Genomic DNA, 22,454 nt, shown 5'->3' on the forward strand with positions numbered 1-22,454 from the left:
TGCAGGGATGGTTCTTCATGCCTCCATCCCCTGTCCATTAAATGCTGGCACCACTTCCCTCAACATTGAGACAACCTAAAAATGAGCCAGAAATTCCAAAATACTCTCAGGAAAAGTGGTTGAGGGGAGCCTGGGTGGCTCAGTTGGTTAAGCATCTGACTCTTGATTTCAGCTCAGGTCATGATCTCATGGGTCAAGGGATCAAGCCCTGCACCTTGGGGTCTGCCCTCAGTGGGGAGTCTGCTGCTTACCTCCCTCTCCCTCCCATGCTGCCCCCTCCCTGCCCCCCAGGCTCGATCTCTCTTTCTCAAATAAATCTTTAAAAAAGAAAAATGTGGTTGAGTTTACCATTATCATGTTTTGTATGGCTTTATTGCATGGTTTCTAAATTTGGTCCTGCATTGGAATCACCTGGAAAATTCTTTGAACATATAAATTGCTGTTTCTTACCCTAGATACTTACTTTGGTAGGTTTCTTGGGTTTAGGATTTCTAGGCTCCCCAAATGATTCTTCTAGAACATGTCTAGCACTGATTTGAGAGCATTTGAGAATCAGTCATTAAAGTTTGTAGTAGCCCTCTAAGTAGATTTTGTCTTACTTTTGAATCCCTGATCTTTTAAAATCATGTGGAACAGTATCAGATAAGTTTTCAAAAATAGTTCCGTGATATGCTCTCTTCTTTGGGAATCCTTTAATCACTCTTCATATTTACTCTAAGCAGCCCCTGAAAGTACCCTTCTGGAATATTAGGGTTTGAAATTGTGGTGCTGCAGAGTAAAGTCCAAATTACTAAATTTGAATACTTAAGCTTTCAAAATTAGACAGTCTGGATTTCCAACCTTATTTTGGGCCTGAACTCCAACGTAGAAAAACTGTTTGTGGTTCCTGGGTCTGGATAATTTTCTCATGCCATTTCCATGTACACAGTATCTACCCATCCCCACAGAATGAATTTGTGAACCTCTTTTCAACTTTGAAGATTCAGTTGTAGTCTCATCGCAGTCTTCTTTCTGTCCCTCCTTCATCACTGTGCTCTCACATTACCTTTCCCAAAGTTTATAACTTGTCTGTTTCCCTCTCTTTGTAACATCACTGAAGGCAAAGATTTTTTGTTTGATTGGCTTTTCTAGCCCCAGATAACAGTATAGTACCTGACTCATAGGTGCTTGGTGAATGAGTGGGTGATTGAAAGGATGATGGGTTTGTATTAGATGATCTCATAGGTTTTTCTAGTTTCAGTATTGATGATATGAATATGATTTGTAATTTCTTTTACCAAGAAAGTATGTGTATAGTTTACCTTTTTAATTCTTATTTATGTACTATGTAGCTTTTAATCTAAAATAAGACATGAATATTTTTTATCATCGTGGCTATATAGGTCAACTATATTGGCATAATACTGAAGTAAATAATATTAGATATAATGGATCATATAATAATATTTACGTGGCAGGTATTGACGGTTAATTTGTACACAGTGTATTGAAAGAATATAATCAGTTGTAATTTTATAGGTCTACTTTGACATGGTGAGAGTTTATTCTTGTTAATAGAGTACCAAACTGTTTTAAAAATTGGAAAACTTTTACAATCCCACCAGCAGTGAGTTAGAATTCTAATTGTTCCACATTCTTATTAATACTTGGTATAATCAGGATACCATATTTTTTTTTATTTTGCTTCCTACCACTCTAACCCATCTTTTGTCCTCAGGAAGAAACCTTTTATACCTTATCTGTAAATTTTGTGGTTGCCTAGGATCAGGGTCTTTGTTACAGATGACCTGAGTCTAGCCCTGAACTCATCACCCCCCTTTTTGTATTGTTCATGCTGATCATGGTCTTATGGGCTATCAATATGCTGATAACTTCCACATGGTTTTATCTCAAACCTCTTAGCTCTAGGATTCTCTTCTTCAACCCCTCTGTCCACATAGAATGTATCACCAAGTTTGTTAATTTTTCCTACTAAAGATTTCTTGAATGTACCCACTTTATCTGTTGTATAATATTTTAGTGTAAGATCAAGTCTCACCTAGTTGCTGTAATAGTCTCCTAATTGGTTTCCTGCTTTTACTCTTTTCCTCGAAATCCATTCACTGTACAATATTGTGAGAGAGATTAAAAACATACCATGTTGCTCTCTTAAAACCGTTGAATGGTATAGAAGATCTGTGCTCATTATGGCTACAGAATCCTGCATAATCTTGTTTTAACTTCAGTCTGATCTCCTATTAGTGAAATGGCTTCCATTTCACTCCTGTCTCATGATGTTCTTGCATATCTCAGCCTTTACATCTTATTTTCTATTTATGGAATGCTTTTTTTATTTGTTTCTTTTTTCTACCTGACTGTAAGCACTTTGAGGACAGAAACCATGTCTCTTTTATTTATTCAGCACTTAGCATGATGCCTGGCACATGGAGGAGTTCAATAAATATTTTATTTAATGCTTATATGAGGTTATTGTAGTATTTCTTTTGCTTGAAGTCCTCTTCGGACTGCCATTTAACTGCTTATGTATGTCTTACTAGTATTCATTTTCCGTACATATATCATTTCTAAAAGTGCCTGAGTAAATAAATTTTCTGTGCATTGGTTCTTTACCATATTGCCAGAACTGTGCTCCAGTATAGTCTCTGGCTCCCTGCCTCTTGGACCTAATATAGTTACAACTCATTTACCTTTTCTTTTTCTTTCTTTTTTTTTAACCTTTTATTTTTCTACAGTAATGTTCACCTTTGATTCTCTAGTAGATGTCAGTTATGTCACTTATGTTTAAATCTTACCAGATGGATTACAAAATAATGAAATTATTTATTTCCAACATAGAAACTATTGGAACTGTCCTTTTAATTTGACCCTCAAATTCTAAGAGCAGTGGTGTGACATCAGCACAACCCTGCTTACTAGGTATTGGTGGGTTATACCTCAGACTTATGGTAGCATGTCTGATAACATTGCAGATATTTTTCCTCATTCCATTCAATTTTTTCTTTTTTTTTTTTAATTTTAACTAAAAGGTCAGTTAACATTAGATATGACAAGTAAAACTGGAGTTACTGAGTATTTTGATGTATAATGGCCAAGCTTTTAAACTAACTCTAGTTAAATTATCTTGTAATTTTATCTAGAAGACAGAGGGGAATGTATGATTAGGGTGTTCCTGATTTACCCACCATTATTTTATGAATGATAATTGCATTAACTAAAGTGTATTTAAATGTATGTATACTTAAAAGAAGGAATCTTTTCTTTCCTACCAATGTTTATGAAATATCTACCTTCCCAAATTGAATGGTATCTGTGAGTGGGTATATTTTTTATCTGATATTGAAAAAGATTGAGAAGAATCTTTTCATAGCCAATATGAATTGTTACTCATTTTTTTTTAAATTGTTATTTTCAAAATTTTTTTTCAATGTGGTTTTTAAACTTCCACTGTACTGAAAAAACTCAGTGTGCTTTTTTATAATTTATGTATGGTAGATTTGTATTAAACATTGTATTTTATTGTTTACATTTTTCTTTTGGAATAATTTTACACTGATAGAATTTATAAAAATAGTACAGAGAGGTCCCTTGTACTTTTCATTTATTTTCCACCAATATTATCTTACGTAACTATAGTATAATTATAAAAATCAGGAAATTGATATTGGTACAATACTATTAAGTAAACTACAATCTTGGGATTTTGCCAGTTTTTCTATGCAGTCTTGTATTGGAGGGGGGATGTTGATAGTCCCATGAAATTTGAAAACTTGTACAGTTTTTTTTTTTTAATTTTTCAAGATTATTTATTTAGAGAGAGAGCGAGCAGGGGGGCAGAGGAGCAGAGGTAGAGAGAGAAAATGAGAATCCCAACCAAGCAGGCTCCCTGCTGAATGCAGAGCCTGACGTGGGGCTTAATCCCATGAACCTGAGATCATGACCTGAGCCGAAACCAGTAGTTGGATGCTCAACCAACTGAGCCACCCAGGCACCCTGAAAACTTGTACAGATTCTTATAACTACCACACAAAGTACACAACTGTTTCATCAGTTCAAAGATGCTTGCACATGCTACCCCTTTATAGTCATACTCTCACCCAACCCTAAGCCATAGCAACCACTGATCTGCTATCCCTAAGTAGAATTTTGTTGTTTAAAAATACTGTATGAACAGAATCATACAGAATCATACATATCAACTATTTGATACTTTTTCATTCAGCATAGTGCCCTTGAGATCCATCCCAGTTTTTGTGTGCAAGGGTGGTTTGTTCCTTTTCCTTTTTATCCATATTTTTTATTTTAGCTCTTCTCAAAGATGTGCAGTTATATTTGTATCTCCCTAATGACTAGTGATTGAACATCTTATGTGTCTTTAGTGGAGTGTCTCTGTAAGTCTTTCACCACTTTTCTATTGTTTTCTGACTATTTAAAGGACTTCTTTGTATGTTCTGGATACATTTTCTCCCAGACTGTAGCTTTTCATTCTCTTCATAGACCTCTGAGTAGAGAGCGAAAACATTGCTTGGATCCTTTTTTTTTTTTTTTTTTCTTTTTTTTTTTTTGGTAGGTACTTACTGGTGTTTTTGGATTATGAGCTTCTCTACTGCCAAGTCAGGGTATGTAGGAAACAACAACAACAACAAAAACCACAGAGAACTCACCAGTAGATTATCCTTCAGCCAGAGTCCCTAGACTGTACCTTCTTTTCTCTACTTTTCAGGAACTTCTGCTAGTTGCTTTATGTATTTTGTCCAGGGTTTTATGTTGTAATTAATGGGAGAAATGGTAAGGTGGGCTTATTCCATCTTCTTTGGAGCCAGAAGTCATGTTCATTGTAATTCAAGGTCCAATATCGTAAAGCTTTCATACCCACATTTAAGGTAAGACTAGGGAATATATTTAGTATATGTGGCTTATTGATGTGGTAGTTATTTTAGAAATAGCTAAAAGTAATGTTGAGTGTATTATAAGAACAAGGAGATTTTTTTTACTTCTTAACATCGAGTTTGCATACAAAATATAGTTCCTGAAAGGAACGATTTGAAATATGAAACAGTGATCTGCAGACTGTTGCCTGGAGGCCACATTCAGTCTGTGGCCTCTTTTGGTAAACTTTTATTGAAACATAGCCTCATCTAGTCACTGACAAGTGTCTGCAGCTGTTTTCATGCTAAAGTGATAGAACAGAGCACCCGTAATAGAACATCTGGCCCACAAAGCCTAAAGCATTTAACATGTGGCCCTTTACAGGAAAAGTTTGCTGACCCCTGTCTTAGAAGGTATTGAGGCCTAAAATACTGTAATTAGCATCCTAATACAATTATGATTTGGATAGCTGTCTTTGAAATACAGCATGGTATAGTGGAAAGAACATACATGGGCTTAGAATCAGTTAGACTTGGTTTTGAATTTTTCTTTACATCCAGGTATCTGACTATAGTGCCTCAATTTTCTTATCTATAAATTGGAAATAGAGGAACTCTTCTATTTAGGAACTTGAAGTTAAGAATTTTTGTAATTTGGAACGTAACTAAGTACCTTAGAAAAGTTTTATCAACTAAGACCTCTGCCAACAGATAGCATTGGTAATATTTGGTTTCATTTTTGGGTAAATGATAAAAGGGACTCAAAAAATCAAGTGGAGACACTTTTAATATCTTCCTTGATGTTGTTGTGAGAATTTGAAATAAGATTAAAAGGTCATGTCAAGTGCTGTATTTATGATAGTTATTAGGTGGTCGGGAATAGAGGTATCTTCTGGAGTGATAAAGACCCCAATATAGAAACACCATTGCTAGCCTCAGCTTAGTAATTGGTGCAATTTTATGCTTTTTCACTAGATTTTAAGCATTTTTAGAATGGGTACTGTCACTTTCTGTCACCTAAGTGGGTGCAGGAGTTAAATTGTGCAAATGTAACCATCTCCCACAACATTATAAAGGGATTTTTTTTTAAAGATTTTATTTGTTTATTTGACAGAGAGAGATCACAAGTAGACAGAGAGGCAGGCAGAGAGAGAAAGAGAGAGAGAGAGGGAAGCAGGCTCCCTGCTGAGCAGAGAGCCCGATGCGGGACTCGATCCCAGGACCCTGAGATCATGACCTGAGCTGAATGCAGCGGCCTAACCCACTGAGCCACCCAGGCGCCCTATAAAGGGATTTTTAAGAAATCTTTTTTTTTTTTTTTTTTTTTTAAGATTTTATTTATTTATTTGACAGAGATCACAAGTAGGCAGAGGCAGGCGGGGGGGGGGGGGCAGGCTTCCTGCTGAGCAGAGAGCCCGATGCAGGGCTCAGTCGCAGGACCCTGAGATCATGACCTGAGCTGGAGGCGGAGGCTTAACCCACTGAGCCACCCAGTGCCCTGGTTTTTAAGAAATCTATTGGCTAGTTTATTTCCAAGAAACATGAAGGATTACTGCCAATACTTTTTTTCTTCTCCAAAAAAATCTAGTGGTGTCACCTGATTCAGATCTGGATTAGATCAGAACTTAATTTGGGACTGTCAAGTCATTTGTTAGTTGTCTTAGACAACATATATTTTTACTGGATATGAAAAATTTTTAGTTAATAGTCAAGCCTGGTTAGTTAATTCCTTTCAGTATGGTGATGTCGAAGTCCAAGTTCTGTTCTAACTAGTTATATTTTTATGAACAGTGCCTGAACTGTACACCAACAAATCTCAATAGGTACAAGAGTTAGAGGAGGAGTATCTGGGGTCAGTTCAAATCCATCACTGCTGCAGGGAAACCATCAAACATCTCAAGTATCTCTAGGATGAACTTCAGATATATTATGGTATTTATATGTTATGGGAGGTCTTTTTTCCAACTTCAGTGGAAACTTGAAATTATTAGTAACTTGTTTTGTCATTAATGCAATTTCTTTCCTGACCCACTCCTTAATCCTCAATTTTTATTTTTATTTTATTTTTTTATGGAGCCATTTTTAACATTTATAGTAGTATCATGTATGTAACATACAAATATTTATATAGTTCTTTGGTTTTCATTTTATTTTCTTAAGTAATCTCTACATCTGTTGTGGGGCTTGAACTCATAACCCTGAGATCAAGAATGACATATAGTCATTCTGAGCCAGCCAGCCACCCCCTCCATATTCATTTTTAGAATAATATTTAAGAAATACAGTAGTAAATATACTCGTTCAGATCTTCAGTGTTCAGATTTGGTTATATCCTCTATTTCCAAACTTGCTAAGCATTTGCTGAAACATTTTAAAAAATATTGTATTTATTTATTTGATGGACAGAGATCACAAGTAGGCAGAGAGGCAGGCAGAGATGGGGGCGGGGAATCGGGCTCCCTGCTGAGCAGAGAGCCTGATGTGATGCTGGGATCCTAGGACCCTGGTGTGACCTGAGCGGAAGGCAGAGGCTTAACCCACTGAGCCACCAAGGTGCCTGAAACATTCCTTATTAAAACAGATGTTTCCTAGATTCCTCTTCCTGAAGATTCCAGTTCAGTGGTTTAGGATAGAGCCTGGGAGTTTATTTTTCTTAAACCAATATTCCAGGTTTATTTTATTTTATTTATTGAAGTTTGGGAAACAACAGAATAGGAGATCAAGGATTCCATCTTTTAAAATGCCAGTTGTGTGTTTAGAAAAGTGTTATTTTTTACTCATAAAAATGTTTTTGAATCTGATTATTAAGCAGAAGCATTAAAGTTTTGCTAGTAACATCTTTTTTATACCATCTGCGTCTCACTTGAAATTCGGTACATATCTTGCCAAATAGAAATTTGATTTTCAGAAACTTGGTATAAATGACCTTTCTTACATCTGAATTGATAAGTGATGTCTGTATTCCGTCATCTGTGTATATATTCCCATTATTCACTGTTGTATCATTTTAATAAATGTGCTTTCATTTTGGCTTAATAGCATCGCTTTTTCAATCAGTACCTCTGAAGGTTTCTTAGTTTTTCCCCATTGTAGCTCAAAAATCATTATTTTCTCTTTTTGAAGGGGTGGTGAATAGTGGGGAGATAGTAATTTTCCTGATGCACTAGCAAAAAATTGCATGTTTGTTTAACTGTAGAATCTTATAAGCTGGTAAGTTCAAACTCTAGTCTGGAATTTACAGATCATTAGTCTTCTATCCACCTTCTGTTATTACTGCACCCCTGAGATTTTGCTTCAGCAAAGTTCCACCTTTTCATTTTCCTATGGCAAACTAAGATCATTTGGTATTCTTGGCCTAAGTTACCCTTTCACTGTATCTACCTGGACTGATTTGCCACCTTGTCTTTACTTGCTTGTACTTTTGTACACAACCTTTCTCGGCCATTTTCACTGATGACAGTTTTCTCAAAAGAGCAATAGCATATGTCATTGTCTGAAGATTTACTATACTATCTTATGTTTAGTTATATGTGAATGTTTTGGCTATCTAGTTAAACTGTAACCTTGTATAGGGTAAGGCTCACATTCTCTGTACAGAAATTCTTAGCATGACCCTGTGCACTTAGACTGTCAAATACTTTTGGTGGTTTCATAAAATTTTAGCTTTTTTTTTTAATCTCTTAAGCTGATCAGGTAGGATGTTAATCATTTTATCTTTAATCTTTAAGCCCTACTACCACATAAAGATCAGTTACTTATAAAATTAATAACAGAGCCACAGGATACAAACCATTTTAAATTTCAAAATGCTTAGGGAGGACTGACTCCTTCACAAACATTTTACTCATCTATTCAGCCTTTGTAGTTCCTTTTGGTCAGTCATTTTACCAGTTTTTTCTACTTTTTAGAACCCTTATCACCCTTCAATTTCTAGTTTATAGACTTCATTAGAGATTGCTCTTTGTTACTGTTTCTCAAGGTGGTTCCCTAGGTCTACTTGCACTGCAATTACCTAGAATGCTTATTCAAGTACAGATTCCTTTTTTTTTTTTTTTTTTAAGATTTATTTATTTATTTAACAGAGAGATACACAGGGAGAGAAGGAACATAAGCCGGGGGAGTGGTACAGGGAGAAGGCTACCCACTGATCAGGGAGCCCGATGTGGGGCTCGATTCCAGGATCCTGGGATCATGATCTGAGCCGAAGACAGGCATTTAATGACAGCACCACCCAGTTGCCCCTAAAGTACAGATTCTTAATGTCCTTTTCCCTAAATTATTTGCTGTGGTCCATACATATTTCACTTTGCTATTTTGTTCTTTTGTGAGACTGCTCTTGAGTCTATCATTATACTCTCTCAAGTCCTTTCTGATTCCTAAAGCTGTCTGGCAATTAGTTGCAGATAGAGCAGTTTTAGTGTAGTGCTTAGGAACACAGGCTGTGGATATATACATTGGAATCTCAACTCTTGCTTTTCCAAGATCACAGGGCTAGTTACTTAAAAGTATTTCTGTGCCTTGCTGTCCCTATTTAAAAAATAGGGACAAGAGTTGATCTTTGGGCTACTGTATTAAGTTAATATTTGTAAGTTTCTTACAGTAGTGCTTGTACATAGAAAGTATTCAACCATTAGCTGCTATTATGATTTCTTCCACTTTTCAGTTCTTACAAACTTAACAGTAACTTGTATACTTACCTTATGTCTGCCTCTTAGATTATAAAGTCATTGAAGATAGGGGCCTGCCTTAACTATTTTTATAGTTTTTTCAATGGATTTTGCATAGTAGAAAGTGTTCAATAAATATTTACTACATCAAATCATAGGAAAATGGCCAAATATTCAGTAAGATTGTTTTTCAGAGCCCATTTACTTAATATAAATTATAATCGAAAGTAATTTAATTTTTTTTGTATTGTATTTCAGGAATTCTTATGAACCATTGACCATCACCATTTCACCAGTTGGAGCAAGTTACCAGAAATGGGCATAGTGCTTTTCGATCCAACATGTAACAGATGGCTGTTCCTCCTGTTCCTCCACGGTGATTACTTCTTCACACCAACACCTTTTGTGATTGTCTAGGATCTTTGTCTCTTCATCTTCGAATTCCAGTTACTGTTGTTGGCAAATAAAACAAAGGAGTTCATGTAGTTTTTGCCCAAGCTTGAGTCACCATGAGTAGTAGTTTAGGAAAAGAAAAAGACTCTAAAGAGAAAGATCCCAAAGTGCCATCAGCCAAGGAAAGAGAAAAGGAGGCAAAAGCCTCTGGAGGTTTTGGGAAAGAGAGCAAAGAAAAAGAACCTAAGACCAAAGGGAAAGATGCCAAAGACGGAAAGAAAGACTCCAGTACTGCCCAGCCAGGGGTGGCTTTTTCAGTTGACAATACGATCAAACGGCCAAATCCAGCACCTGGGACTAGAAAAAAATCTAGCAATGCAGAGGTGATTAAAGAGCTCAACAAATGCCGGGAGGAGAACTCGATGCGTTTGGACTTATCCAAGAGGTCTATACACATGTTGCCGTCATCAGTCAAAGAGTTGACTCAGTTAACGGAACTTTATTTATATAGCAACAAATTGCAGTCCCTCCCAGCTGAGGTGGGCTGTCTAGTAAATCTCATGACACTGGCCCTAAATGAAAACTCACTTACCAGTTTGCCTGACTCTCTTGATAACTTGAAGAAGCTGCGGATGCTTGATTTACGGCATAATAAACTGAGAGAAATTCCTTCAGTGGTGTATAGGCTAGATTCTCTCACCACTCTTTACCTTCGCTTTAATCGTATAACTACTGTGGAAAAGGACATCAAAAATCTGTCAAAACTCAGCATGCTTAGCATTCGAGAGAACAAAATCAAACAACTACCTGCTGAAATTGGTAAGAGATCTTCGGCTACTACTCTTTGTGGTTATTTGTTATGCCAGATAATTGTTACGCCAGATAATATGTCAAGTGCTTTTCCATATCAAAATATCTGAAACTTGCCTAAAAACAGCTGGTTTCTAAATTTCTTCTTTATGTTTTACTTCTGTTATTTAATTTTAGCAATTCTGGTGTATGGTGTGAGCTTATTTTATAGATTTAAAAAAAGTGAATTAGAATATAGATGTAGTTGGGCCTGTTTCACATAAACTTATTCTGCTTTCATTTTCCCTGGAGAAGAGGTGAATTTGTAGTAATAAAAAGATGTTTCCTGAATTTTTAACTTGTTACCACCTATTTTAAAAATATTTAAAAAGTATAGTAGATTCACTTAGGCTACATTTTCCAGTTTTCACTTTTCCTTCCTTATCTGAAAACTGTGTAAATTCACATGACTCTTCTGCCTAATTTACTACAAAAGATTGGCATATCAGAGCCATGTAAAAAAAAAAAAAAGGCAAAAGAACGGTAATAGTATAAAAAATAGTAAATATATATGTAAAAAAATCGGTAAAAATATTTTAATTTTTTAATTAGGGAGTATAGTAAGCATTGACTTAGTTCTGAGAAGTTGATAAAGGTATTTGTGGGCTCATTTTATAACATTAAAAAATTGACATAAAAGTTAATTATTTAACTTTCTAAGGAAGGTTTTCTTATGAAAGGCAGATATATGCTGAATAAAATAGGTGATTTAAAAATATTGTTGCTTGTTGCGGTGCCTGGGTGGCTCAGTGGGTTAAAGCCTCTGCCTTCAGGTCAGGTCATGATCCCAGGGTCCTGGGATCGAGCCCCACATCAGGCTCTCTGCTCTGCAGGGAGCCTGCTTCCTCCTCTCTCTGCCTGCCTGTGGCTCTGTGCCTGCAGGCTCTGCCTGCCTCTCTGCCTACTTGTGATCTCTGTCTGTCAAATAAATAAATAAAATCTTAAAAAAAAAATATTGTTGCTTGAGCATTGGGTGAGTGGGTGACAAAGGAAGCAAGGCACTGCAGCTTTGTAGAGAGAGACTTTTCTGTAGGTGTGTTTAAAAATTTATTTAGCTTTGAAAAAGATACGGTTTAAGTTTTAGGTATGGCATTTTTCTACATTTAACTCTCACCAGACACAAAATCCCAATTTAATTTTGGTTTCATTAAATGCATTTTCTAATCCATGATAGATTTTCCCAAGCAGTGAACTGCACTTTTTGAAAGTATGACTCACTTATCAGGTATGAAAATATCTTAAGGAATCTGAAAGGAAATACTCCTTTTCATGTTTTCAGATAGAAGTGTGCTTGTTGATTGACTTTTGATTTCATACCAGATTCGGTTAAAATATCACCAATATAGGTGGTTCATTCTGAAATGGAATTACTAAAGAAAAATGCTAAATTTTTATATATAAATATCAAATGTTGTTATCTCCTGTTTTTCTTATTATTTTGTGTATATGTTATCCTCCATCTGAATATATTGGCTTTAATTCATGAGAGTCCTATTAAGAATGTCTTTCTGTAGAGATGTTACCAAATTACTTAGGAATTAAGAACGTACATTTCTTATGTAAGAAATTATAGGGTTTTATTATTTTTAAAAAATTTTATTTATTTATTTGAGAGAGTGAGAGAATATGAGAGTAGGGAGGGTCAGAGGGAGAAGCAGACTGCCCACTGAGCAGGGAGCCTGATGCGGGACTCAATCCTGGGCCTCTAGGATCATGACCTGCGAGGAAGGCGGTCGCTCAGCCCATTGAGCCACCCAGGTGCCTCGAAATCACAGGATTTTAAATTTGCTTCAGTTTGTTCTTAGCATATAGATCAGCATGTTTATTTAAGTGAATGTATTTTTAAAAATTGGCAAATTTTATTTCATTAAATGGTTTGTGTCTGCCTAATCTTTTGACCTTTATTCCTAAGTTTGTAATTTTAAAAATAACCTTTGAATTTGTTTAAGGACTACCCTCCCACAGTTAGTGGCAGTATTAAAGTTTGTGTTCTTGTAATTTTTGTATTTCTATAAGAATAGTAACTTCATAAATGTTATTTTATTCCAACCAGGGCATCAGATAGAGAATAAACTGCTTATAAAGATAAAAGTTAATATTTCATAAAAGGGGTTAAGATTTATAAGGTTTGGGGCGCCTGGGTGGCTCAGTGGGTTAAGCCTCTGCCTTCAGCTCAGGTCATGGTCTCAGAGTCCTGGGATGAGCCTGCCCCCCCCCCCCCCCCCCCCCCCCCCCGCCTTCTCTCTGCCTGCCTACTTGTGATCTCTCTCTCTGTGAAATAAATAAACTTAGATGCATGAATTTGGGGCAGACATTGCAGAAGTCTGCATTATCTTTTCCCTGTAAAGGACAAGAGAATGTCCAGTAAAAACAACATAATTGTAATAATAATAGCTGCTGTTTTGAACACAGTATGTCATATGGTATACTTTGCATATTTTAACTCACTAAGTTCTTACAGAAACCCAATTAAATAGACACTTCTTCCTCCATTGTAATGAAGTAGGAACTGAAAATGTAGAGAGATTAGATAATTTACTAAAAGTCATGTAGCTGGGGGAGGGGGCACCTGGGTGGCTTAGTAGTTTAAGTGTCTGCCCTTGGTTCAGGTCATGATCGTAGGGTCCCAGGATTGAGCCCTATATGAGCTCCTTCTGTCTCTGCCCTTCCCTCCTGCTCTGCTCTCTCTTGCTATTTCTTTATCTCTTTCAAATAGATAAAATCTTTTTAAAAAAGTCATGCAGCTAGGAAGTTAAGAGTCAGGATTTGAACCTAGGTCTTGCTACCCCCACTAGTCTAGAAGAGTGGGTCCCACTCCCATAGTTTATGACTTAGTAGTCTGGCAGGTTCAAGGGATATGTACTTCTAAAGAATAAGCTCTGTTACTGTATCTGTAGCTGCAGTTAAAAGCCATAGCATTAGTTTTTGGTTTTTTGTTTTTGGGGTTTTTTTTGAGGGAGGAAGATGTTAGCAGCTTAATGAAGATATAATTCACATACCATACAGTTCATACATTTGAAGTGTACAGTTCAGTGGGTTTCAGCATATCCACAGTTGTGCAGTCATCACAATCTTAGAACATTTTTATCACTCTAAAAAGAAACTGTACACTTCAGCAGTTACCCCTCCTCTGTTTTCTTGAAATCCCTTAGCCCTAGGCAGACACTAGTTTACTTTTTTTTTTTTTTTTTTTTTGAGATTTTATTTCTTTGACAGAGAGAGACAGTGGAAGAGGGAATACAAGCATACAAGCAGGGGAAGCGGGGGAGGGAGAAGCGGGCTTTCTGGAGCAGGGAGCCTGATGCGGGACTTACTCCCAGGATGCTGGGATCTTGACCTGAGTGGGAGGAGCCAAAGGACCCACCCAGGTGCCCCTCATTCTTTCTTGCTGCTGAATAATACTCCATTCTGTGAATATACCACATTTTATTTACCCATTTGTCAGTTGAACATTTGGGTTGTTTCGCATTTTTTGGCTGTTGCAAATAAAATTTCTATGAACATGTGTCCCAAGTTTTTGTGTGGACATTTGTTTTCATTTCTCTTGGGTTATATACCTAAAAATGGAATTACTGAGTCATACAGTAACTCTATATTTAAACTTTTTTTTTTTTTAAAGATTTTATTTATTTATTTGACAGAGATCACAGGTAGGCAGAGAGGCAGGCAGAGAGAGGAAGGGAAGCAGGCTCCCCGCCGAGCAGAGAGCCTGATGTGGGGCTCGATCCCAGGACCCTGGGATCATGACCCGAGCCGAAGGCAGAGGCTTTAACCCGCTGAGCCACCCAGGCGCCCCTATATTTAAACTTTTGAGGAACTTCTAGACTGGTTTCCTAGGTCACTGCACCTTTTTATGTTCCCATCATAGTGTATAAGGGTTCTGGTTTCTCTACATCCTCAACATCATTGCTATCATCTTTTTTATTATAGTCATTCCGTGAGTAAGAAGTGGTATTACGTGGTTTTGATTTGCAGTGTTTTGATGACTATAGATTTGTTTTTAATTTTTGACAGCTGTCTTTTATTATAAAGGAAAGACAAATAGTTTTTTTGTGGTGCAGATCTTGCTTTACTGCTTTTTTAAAAAAGAGTCTATTTGAGAGAGAAATTACACAGGCAGGGGGAGGGGCAAAAGGAGAGGGAGAAGTGGACTCCCCACTGAACAGGGAGCCCAATGCAGGACTCAGTTCCAGGACCCTGGGATCATGGCCTGAGCCACACAGGTGTCCCAGTTTACTGCTTTTGTAATTACGAAAAATAAAATCCTGAGCCCCTTTGAGAATGTGTACAAATAAGACCCATGGGCAAAGATCAAGTAAACTGGAAATTTGACATTTTTTTACAGTGTTCTATACCTTTTTTTTTTTTTGATGGTGGGGAGTGGCAGAAGGAGAGGGAAAAAGAGGATCTTAAGGGTGGGGTTTGCTATCACAACCCTGAGATCATGACCTGAGCTGAAATCAAGAGTCAGATGCTTAATTGACTGATCCACCCAGGTGCCCCAAGTGTCATATACCTTTACCGTAGTTTGACTTACTGCTGCAACCCATAATAGGAATTTACGATTCAAAATATATGCTAATTATTTTGCTAAACTTCTCTCTATGTATTAGATTCGCATTATTATAGATATATATTAGATTTATAGTATGCATATTAAATGCTTATAGTCATATGAGTACACCATTTTCAGTCATGCCATCTAGCAATATATTTGAGGAATATGAGAAATTAGAAGTTCTTGAAATATAGCCTACTATTTAGTTTAAATAATATATTTGGAATTTAGCCACTACACAAGCTGCGTTGCTTTCTATAACTATAACTTTCTGTAACTATATTAAAATCAAAACATCTATCTGTCTCAGCATTAATGGCATTTTTATTAATGCTGTGTGATTTCATACCAGTGTTAACATATTCACATGGGTGAACACTGGCAGAAAACAGTAAAAGAATACTAAACGGACAGTAAATGTAATCCTATGAAGAGCCAGAGATAATACACCAGAGTAGCCAAGAAAACTCTTCATTTAGTAATACTTACCTTTCTTTTTGTGTGATAAGGCATGGACACATAAAGTAAATGTCCTGTCTTTTTGTGTTAAGTAGTAGGTGGGACTTCTAGTGGTTGCTTTCTTTTACAGATCAGTGCTCCATCCTTCTTCCCTTACTTTCTTTTACCATTTGTAATCCTTAAAGAGACCCTTCACTGTGTACCAAGACAGTCAAGAAGTTGTGTTTTGAGAGGGAAAACAGGAAATAATCACTCCCTCTCGCTGTAACCTGTACTGTACTGGTTCTGTTGAGTATTAAAGATAAGCTTTTGTAAATTTTTTTTTTGGGGGGGGGCCCCTGGGTAGATTAGAGTTAAGGTCATCAGATAGTTTGAATAATTAGGGAATTCTGGAAAATGAAGTTTTAAAGGATTTTATTCTTTTAGGGAAGGAAATGGTTGCTCTTTGAAATCAGAAGACACTCCATCTTTATCTCTTTGGAATATTCCTAGTTTTCCTTCATTGAATTATGGGCTAGTATAGGATTTCTTTATTTTTTTAAATTTTTTATTTACTTTTATTTTTTAGTTGTTTTTTTAATTTAACGATTTTATTTATTTATTTGACAGAGAGAAAGAGATACAGCGAGAGAGGGAACACAAACAGGGGAGTGGGAGAGGGAGAACCAGGCTTCCCGCTGAGCAGGGAGCCTGATCCGAGGCTCTATCCTAGGACCTGAGCTGAAGGCTGTCGCTTAACCAACTGGGCCACCCAGGCGCCCCTAGGATTTCTTTATTTAAACATGAACCCTTTTAAAAATAGCTAAGTTAGAAGGAATTTTTAAAAAAATATTTTAAAATTTAGTTTTATTTTTTCAATGTTTCAAGATTCATTGTTTATGTACCACACCAAGTGTTCCATGCAGTACATGCCCTCCTTAATACCCATCACCAGGCTCACCCATCCCCCCAGCCCCCTCCGCTCTAAAACCCATTTATTCTTCCTACATTGTATAATCAATAAAATGCTACATTTATATATAATACACAATTTCATATGAATTTGTCAGAATAACTAATTTTGCTTATGAGGATGAAATGATATGTTAAAATGTATGCTTTTTGGGAATCCATATCATTTTTACCCATTTTAAGGAACTCTCTACAGCATTCAGATCTATAAAAAATTAGAATCAGGAAAAATTTTTTATCCATTTGACACGGTAAGTTACTGAAAACAGAATTCCTACCATACTAAAGTGCTGCTGTTATACTCTGTAAGTTAAGTGATATAATCAACATAGAAAATATATGCCAGTAATATCTGTATAAAAACACTAAGGACTGAACCAGCAATTTTTTTAAAAGTTGGAGGACCTTAGAGATTTTAATTCCCTATTAATTTTCTGTGAATTTTTGTAGATAATAAATTATAGGTTTTCAATAAGCGGGGCTTGAAGGGAATTTAATGAAGCCAAGTACTATTACCCATTTTTTTAACTTTAACTGAAATTTTAACCCTTTGTCCCTTCTCCCAGGACTGCCGGGAGTGATAAAATTGCTCTCATGGTCCAGGTAATATCATTTAATGGATCTCATTTGAGTGTATTGTACAAGTGCTAATGAGTTACTTAGTTTGGCAGGAAAAAGAAATTAGGAAAGGGAATTCATGGTTGTAAATAAATAGCTCCTTTTGATTTGGAATCCTCAAGAGATTCTAGAGACTTGGAGATGAACTGTTAATTTACTTAGTTTATTGTCATCAGATTGTAGGGTGTTTCACTGAACAACAAAAGCATGTAAAAGTTATTGCTAAAGCCATGTTAGAAGAGTTTGATAGGATCAGAGCGAGAATGCAATTGACTTTCACCCTCCTGAAGTCAGGCTACCCAGTCAAAGGAATATAGACACTCTTGTCCATTCTGCATAGTTGCAGATGTCCTTGATTAGAAGAGCTCCTGAAATCTTTGCAGTGAAAGGGAAAACTAAGCCTCTAAGACTCAAGTAATGGTAGAAATTCTGATGTAAGTTCCTAAATCTGTTCAAGCATGTGTGATAGGTATTTCCAGCTTTTGTTAATTATGTAGTTTGTCAAATTATTACGTTCTTTTTTTTATACAGGAAATCGTTGAATATTTGAAAGTATTCCTATAAGTTCAGGAACAAGAGTTGAAATTTTTTTAAAGATTTATTTGAGAGAGAGTTGGGGGGTAGGGGCAAAGGGAGAGAAAGGGGAGGACAGAATCTTAAGTCAGGTTCCATGCCCCACCCAACTCAGAGCTCCACATGACCCTGAGGTCGTGACCTGAGCCAAAACCAAGAGTTGGTCACTTAACCAACTGCCCCTAGGAACAATAATTATTTTTAAAATATAAACATCTTTGGGGTGCCTGGGTGGTACAGTTGGTTAAACAACTGACTCTTGGTTTCAGCTCAGATCATGATCTCAGGGTCATGAGATGCCCCAAATGGGGCTCCATGCTGGGTATGGAGCTGGGTATGGAGCTTAAGATTCTATCACTCCCTCTCCTTCTGCCCTTCTCTCCCTCTAAAAAAAATAAGTAACATATAAAATAAAATATAAGCATCTTTGATAGGACTCAAAAGGGCAGGTCATATGACTTCACAGGGTAAGTCACAACTTAAGAAACCTAATTGTTTACCAGTATTTGGGTACCTACTACATACATTTTACCTAGGGCCTTTTTGTATTTTGCTAGATTTTAATTTAACTCCTACTAAAATTTTATTAAGGAATTTATGTCTGTCTTCATCATTGCTATTGATCTGTAATCCTCTTTATCTCTTTCTCTCTCTCTTGTTTTAAATAATGGTTTGCCATAAGAGTAATGCTGGCTTCATATCATAGAATGAGTTGGGAAGTATTCCTCTTTTATGTTCTAGACGAGTTTGTATAGAATTAATAGTTTTTCCTCAAATATTCAGAAGAATTTATCAGTTATACAATCTGAGACAGATGTTTTCTTTGTAGGAAGGTTTTTATTTACTGATCTAATTTAATTTAGTTAATAAAGATACAGAGTTACCTGAGTTTTCTACTTCTCAGTTGAATTTTGGTAGTTTGAATCTGTCAAAGCATTTGTCTATTTTGTATAATTTGTTGCATTTTTGGCATAAAGTTCATAAGTTCAAAGTCCTATATTATTCTTTTAATGTCATCAGCATACTTTGTAATCATGTCTCTCTTTCATTCCTCATATTGGTAATTTGGTCTTTGATCAGTCTGACTAGATATCTGCCAATTTTATTGGTCTTTAAAAAAATGCTTTTGGTTTTGTTTTTTGTCCTATTATCTTTGTTTTTTTTTTTTTGTTTTTTTAATCTTTTTGTTTGTTTATTTTCTGCTCATTTATTTTTACTTTAGGTTTAATATGCTCTTCTTTGTCTACTTTAAGTTGTTAGATTGATTTCAGACCTTTCTTTTCATTATATAAGCATTTCATTATAAATCCCCCCACAAGTACTATTTTAATAGCTGCATCCAAATTTTTTTTTTTAAGATTTTATTTATTTATTTGACAGAGATCACAAGTAGGCAGAGAGGCAGGCAGAGAGAGAGGAGGAAGCAGGCTCCCCGCTGAGCAGAGAGCCTGACGCGGGGCTCCATCCCATGACCCTGGGATCATGACCTGAGCCGAAGGCAGAGGCTTTAACCCACTGAGCCACCCAGGCGCCCCAGCTGCATCCAAATTTTGATGTTATATTTTCATTATTGTTTATTTTAAATATTTTCTAAATATCTCTTATTCTTCTGTAACCCATGGATTATTTAGAAGTGAATTGTTCAGTTTTCAAGCATTCAAGAGATGTTTTCTGATATTTTTGTTATTGATTTATAAAATATGGCCTGTCTTACTAAATGTTCTATATGCATTGTGTTCGTTTTTTTGGAGCAAGGTCACATTAGTTGATATTATTCATTTATTCTATACCACCATCAGTTTTTCTATCCACTGTTTTTTCAATTAATGAGAAAATAAGTGTTGAAATAGCCAACCATACTAATAGATTTTTCTCAACACTAGTGCTATTTTTGCTGCTTATATTTTTAAACTGTTATTACTTGTAGATATACCTAGGACATTTTTTTCCTGATGAGATTACTTATCATTATGAAATATCTGTCTTTTTTCTGTTGTAACATTCCTGGTAATTTTTTTTTTTAATGAATCCTATTTTATCCAGTTTCCTTCTTAATTGGTACTTACATTGTATATCTTTTGCCATTCTTTTACCTTTTTGCGTCTTTACATTTTAAAATGGTTTCTTATAGACAGCATATAGATCTTCTTTTTAATCCTGGCAGTTTAAAAAATTTTTTTAATTTAAATTTTAGGTAGTTACGGGCGCTTGGGTGGCCCAGTGGGTTAAGCCTCCGCCTTTGGCTCAAATCGTGATCCCAGGATCCTGGGATTAAGCCCCACATCTGGCTCTTTGCTCCGTGGGGAGCCTGCTTCCCCCTCTCTCTCTGCCAGCCTCTCTGCCTGTGATCTCTGTCTGTCAAATAAATAAAGCATTTAAAAAAAATTTTAGGTAGTTAACATACAGTGCAGTATTGGTTTCTGGAGTACAATTCAGTGATTCATCACTTAATTAAAACACCCAGTGTTCATCATAACATGTGTCCTTTGTAATTCCTATTACCCATCTATAGTCCATCCCACACCCACCTCCCTTTATCAACCCTCAGTTTGTTCTGTCTTGGTAAGAGTCTTTTATGGCTTGTTTCCCTCTCTCCTTTTCTCTCTCTCTCTCTTTCTTTCTTTCCTTCTTAAGATTTTATTTGTTTATTGAAGAGACAGCGAGAGCGTGAGAGGGGAGAAGGTCAGAGGGAGAAGCAGACTCCCCGTGGAGCTGGGAGTCCTGCGGAACTGGGTCCCCGGACCCAAGATCATGACCTGAGCCGAAGGCAGTTGCTTAACCAACTGAGCCACCCAGGCGCCCTCTCCTTTTTTTCTTCAACCCCTTCCCATATGTTCATCTGTTGTCTTTCTTAAATTCCACATATGGGTGAGATCCTGTTAATCCTAGAAGTTTGTGTCTTACTTGAAGGGTCTAGACCATTTACATTTAATATAGTTTCTAATATGATTGGATTAAATCAGCCATCTATTTTCTATTTATACCATATGTTATTCTTTTCCTCTTATTTCATGCCTTCTTTTAGATTGACTTTTTATAAGTTCCATTTTTCTCAATTGTTGGCATATTAGTTATATATGTCTTTGTTACTTTGCTTTGAGTATCTGTCTAGTATTTACAGTACATAACAGTCTGCATTCAAATAATATTATACCACTTCTCGTATGTCCTAGGAACATCACATAGAACACTTTTACTTCTATTCTTTGTGCAATTATTGTTATACCTTTTTATTCATATATTATAAATCCCATAATAATGCATTGCTCTTATTCTTGCTTTAAATTTTATCTTTTTTAAGTTTTTCACTTTGAACAAATTTGAGACTTATGGAAAAGTTGTAAAACCAGTACACAGGGTTCTCATATACCTCTTACCCAGCTTCCTCTGTTACTAACATTCTATATAACCTTTATAAATTTACATTGTTATAATACTGTGAACTACGAATTTTATTTAGATTTCACCAGTTTTTCCAGTAATGTCCTTTTTCTGTCCCAGAATCCCACATTACATTTAATAGTCTATGTCTGTATTCTCCTCCAACCTGTAGAAAGATTTTTGAAAGTCTTTCCTTTTCTTTCCTGATACTGATACTTGTGAAGAGTTCTGCTCAGGTATTATGCAATAGATCACTCATTTTTTGTTTATATTTTCTCATAACTAGTTTGAGATTATGTGTTTGGCAAGAATGCCACTGAGGTGATTATGGTGCTTTCCCCACTGAATCACATCAAGAGATACATGATGTTGATATGTCTCATTGCTGGTGATTTTGACCTTGGTTATGTGATTTTTGCTGTGCTGCTCTACTTTAAAGTTAAATTTTTCTTCTTTTTTAAAAAATTTTATTTTTTTAAGATTTTATTTATTTGACAGACAGAGATTACAAGTAGGCAGAGATGTAGGCAGAGAGAGGGAAGCAGACTCCCCTCTGAGCAGAGAGCCTGACGCGGGGCTCGATCCCAGGACCCTGAGACCATGACCTGAGCTGAAGGCAGAGGCTTTAACCCACTGAGCCACCCAGGCACCCCTAATTTTTTCTTCTTAATCATTACCCTAAGGAATGCTGGTTTTAGTTTATGCCAGTATCTTGTTTTTCCTTAATCTTTTGCTCCCTGATTTTAGCATTCACTGATGGATCTTGATCTTCCCTGAAATAATTAGTACTGTATTCTAATGGTGATTTTTAAAAAATTTCTCTCATTTCTTTTGCATTATGTAATATTCTTCTATAGGGAGGAGCTGTCCTTTCTCTCCCTCATATATATATTTGTTCCATTACTTGATTTATATCAGTCTGGACTCATTTATTCTATTCTTTGGGTTCCAATTCAGTGTGATTCTTATTATTTTATTGCCCAGTTCCACCTTTGGTTATTGTGGACTCTTAGGTTGGTTCCTGTGCCTTTTGCCATGCCGTCATCCTTCTTTATTATCTTTTAAAGATATTACAAAATGTAAAACAAAACAAAAAACCTCTTTCATAGTTACCCATGAATTTACCATTTCTAGTACTTA

At 36.1% G+C, this 22,454-nt stretch overlaps 1 protein-coding gene across 3 annotated transcripts in view; it reads left to right on the forward strand.

The window, feature by feature from the left end:
• SHOC2 (SHOC2 leucine rich repeat scaffold protein) overlaps positions 1 to 22,454 on the forward strand; it is a 93,283-nt gene that overhangs the window by 31,695 nt on the left and 39,134 nt on the right. For 2 of the 3 annotated variants that reach the window (XM_047703504.1, XM_047703505.1), the window contains exon 2: positions 9,791 to 10,744. In XM_047703504.1, the coding sequence (XP_047559460.1) occupies positions 10,042 to 10,744 (703 nt within the window). In that variant the 5' untranslated portion in view covers positions 9,791 to 10,041. Of the gene's footprint in view, positions 1 to 7,983; positions 8,076 to 9,790; positions 10,745 to 22,454 lie in introns of those variants that run through there. The other variant, XM_047703506.1, reaches the window with a different exon arrangement.

The sequence above is a fragment of the Lutra lutra genome, chromosome 14 (assembly GCF_902655055.1).
Source record: "Lutra lutra chromosome 14, mLutLut1.2, whole genome shotgun sequence".
NCBI classification, from domain to species: domain Eukaryota; kingdom Metazoa; phylum Chordata; class Mammalia; order Carnivora; family Mustelidae; genus Lutra; species Lutra lutra.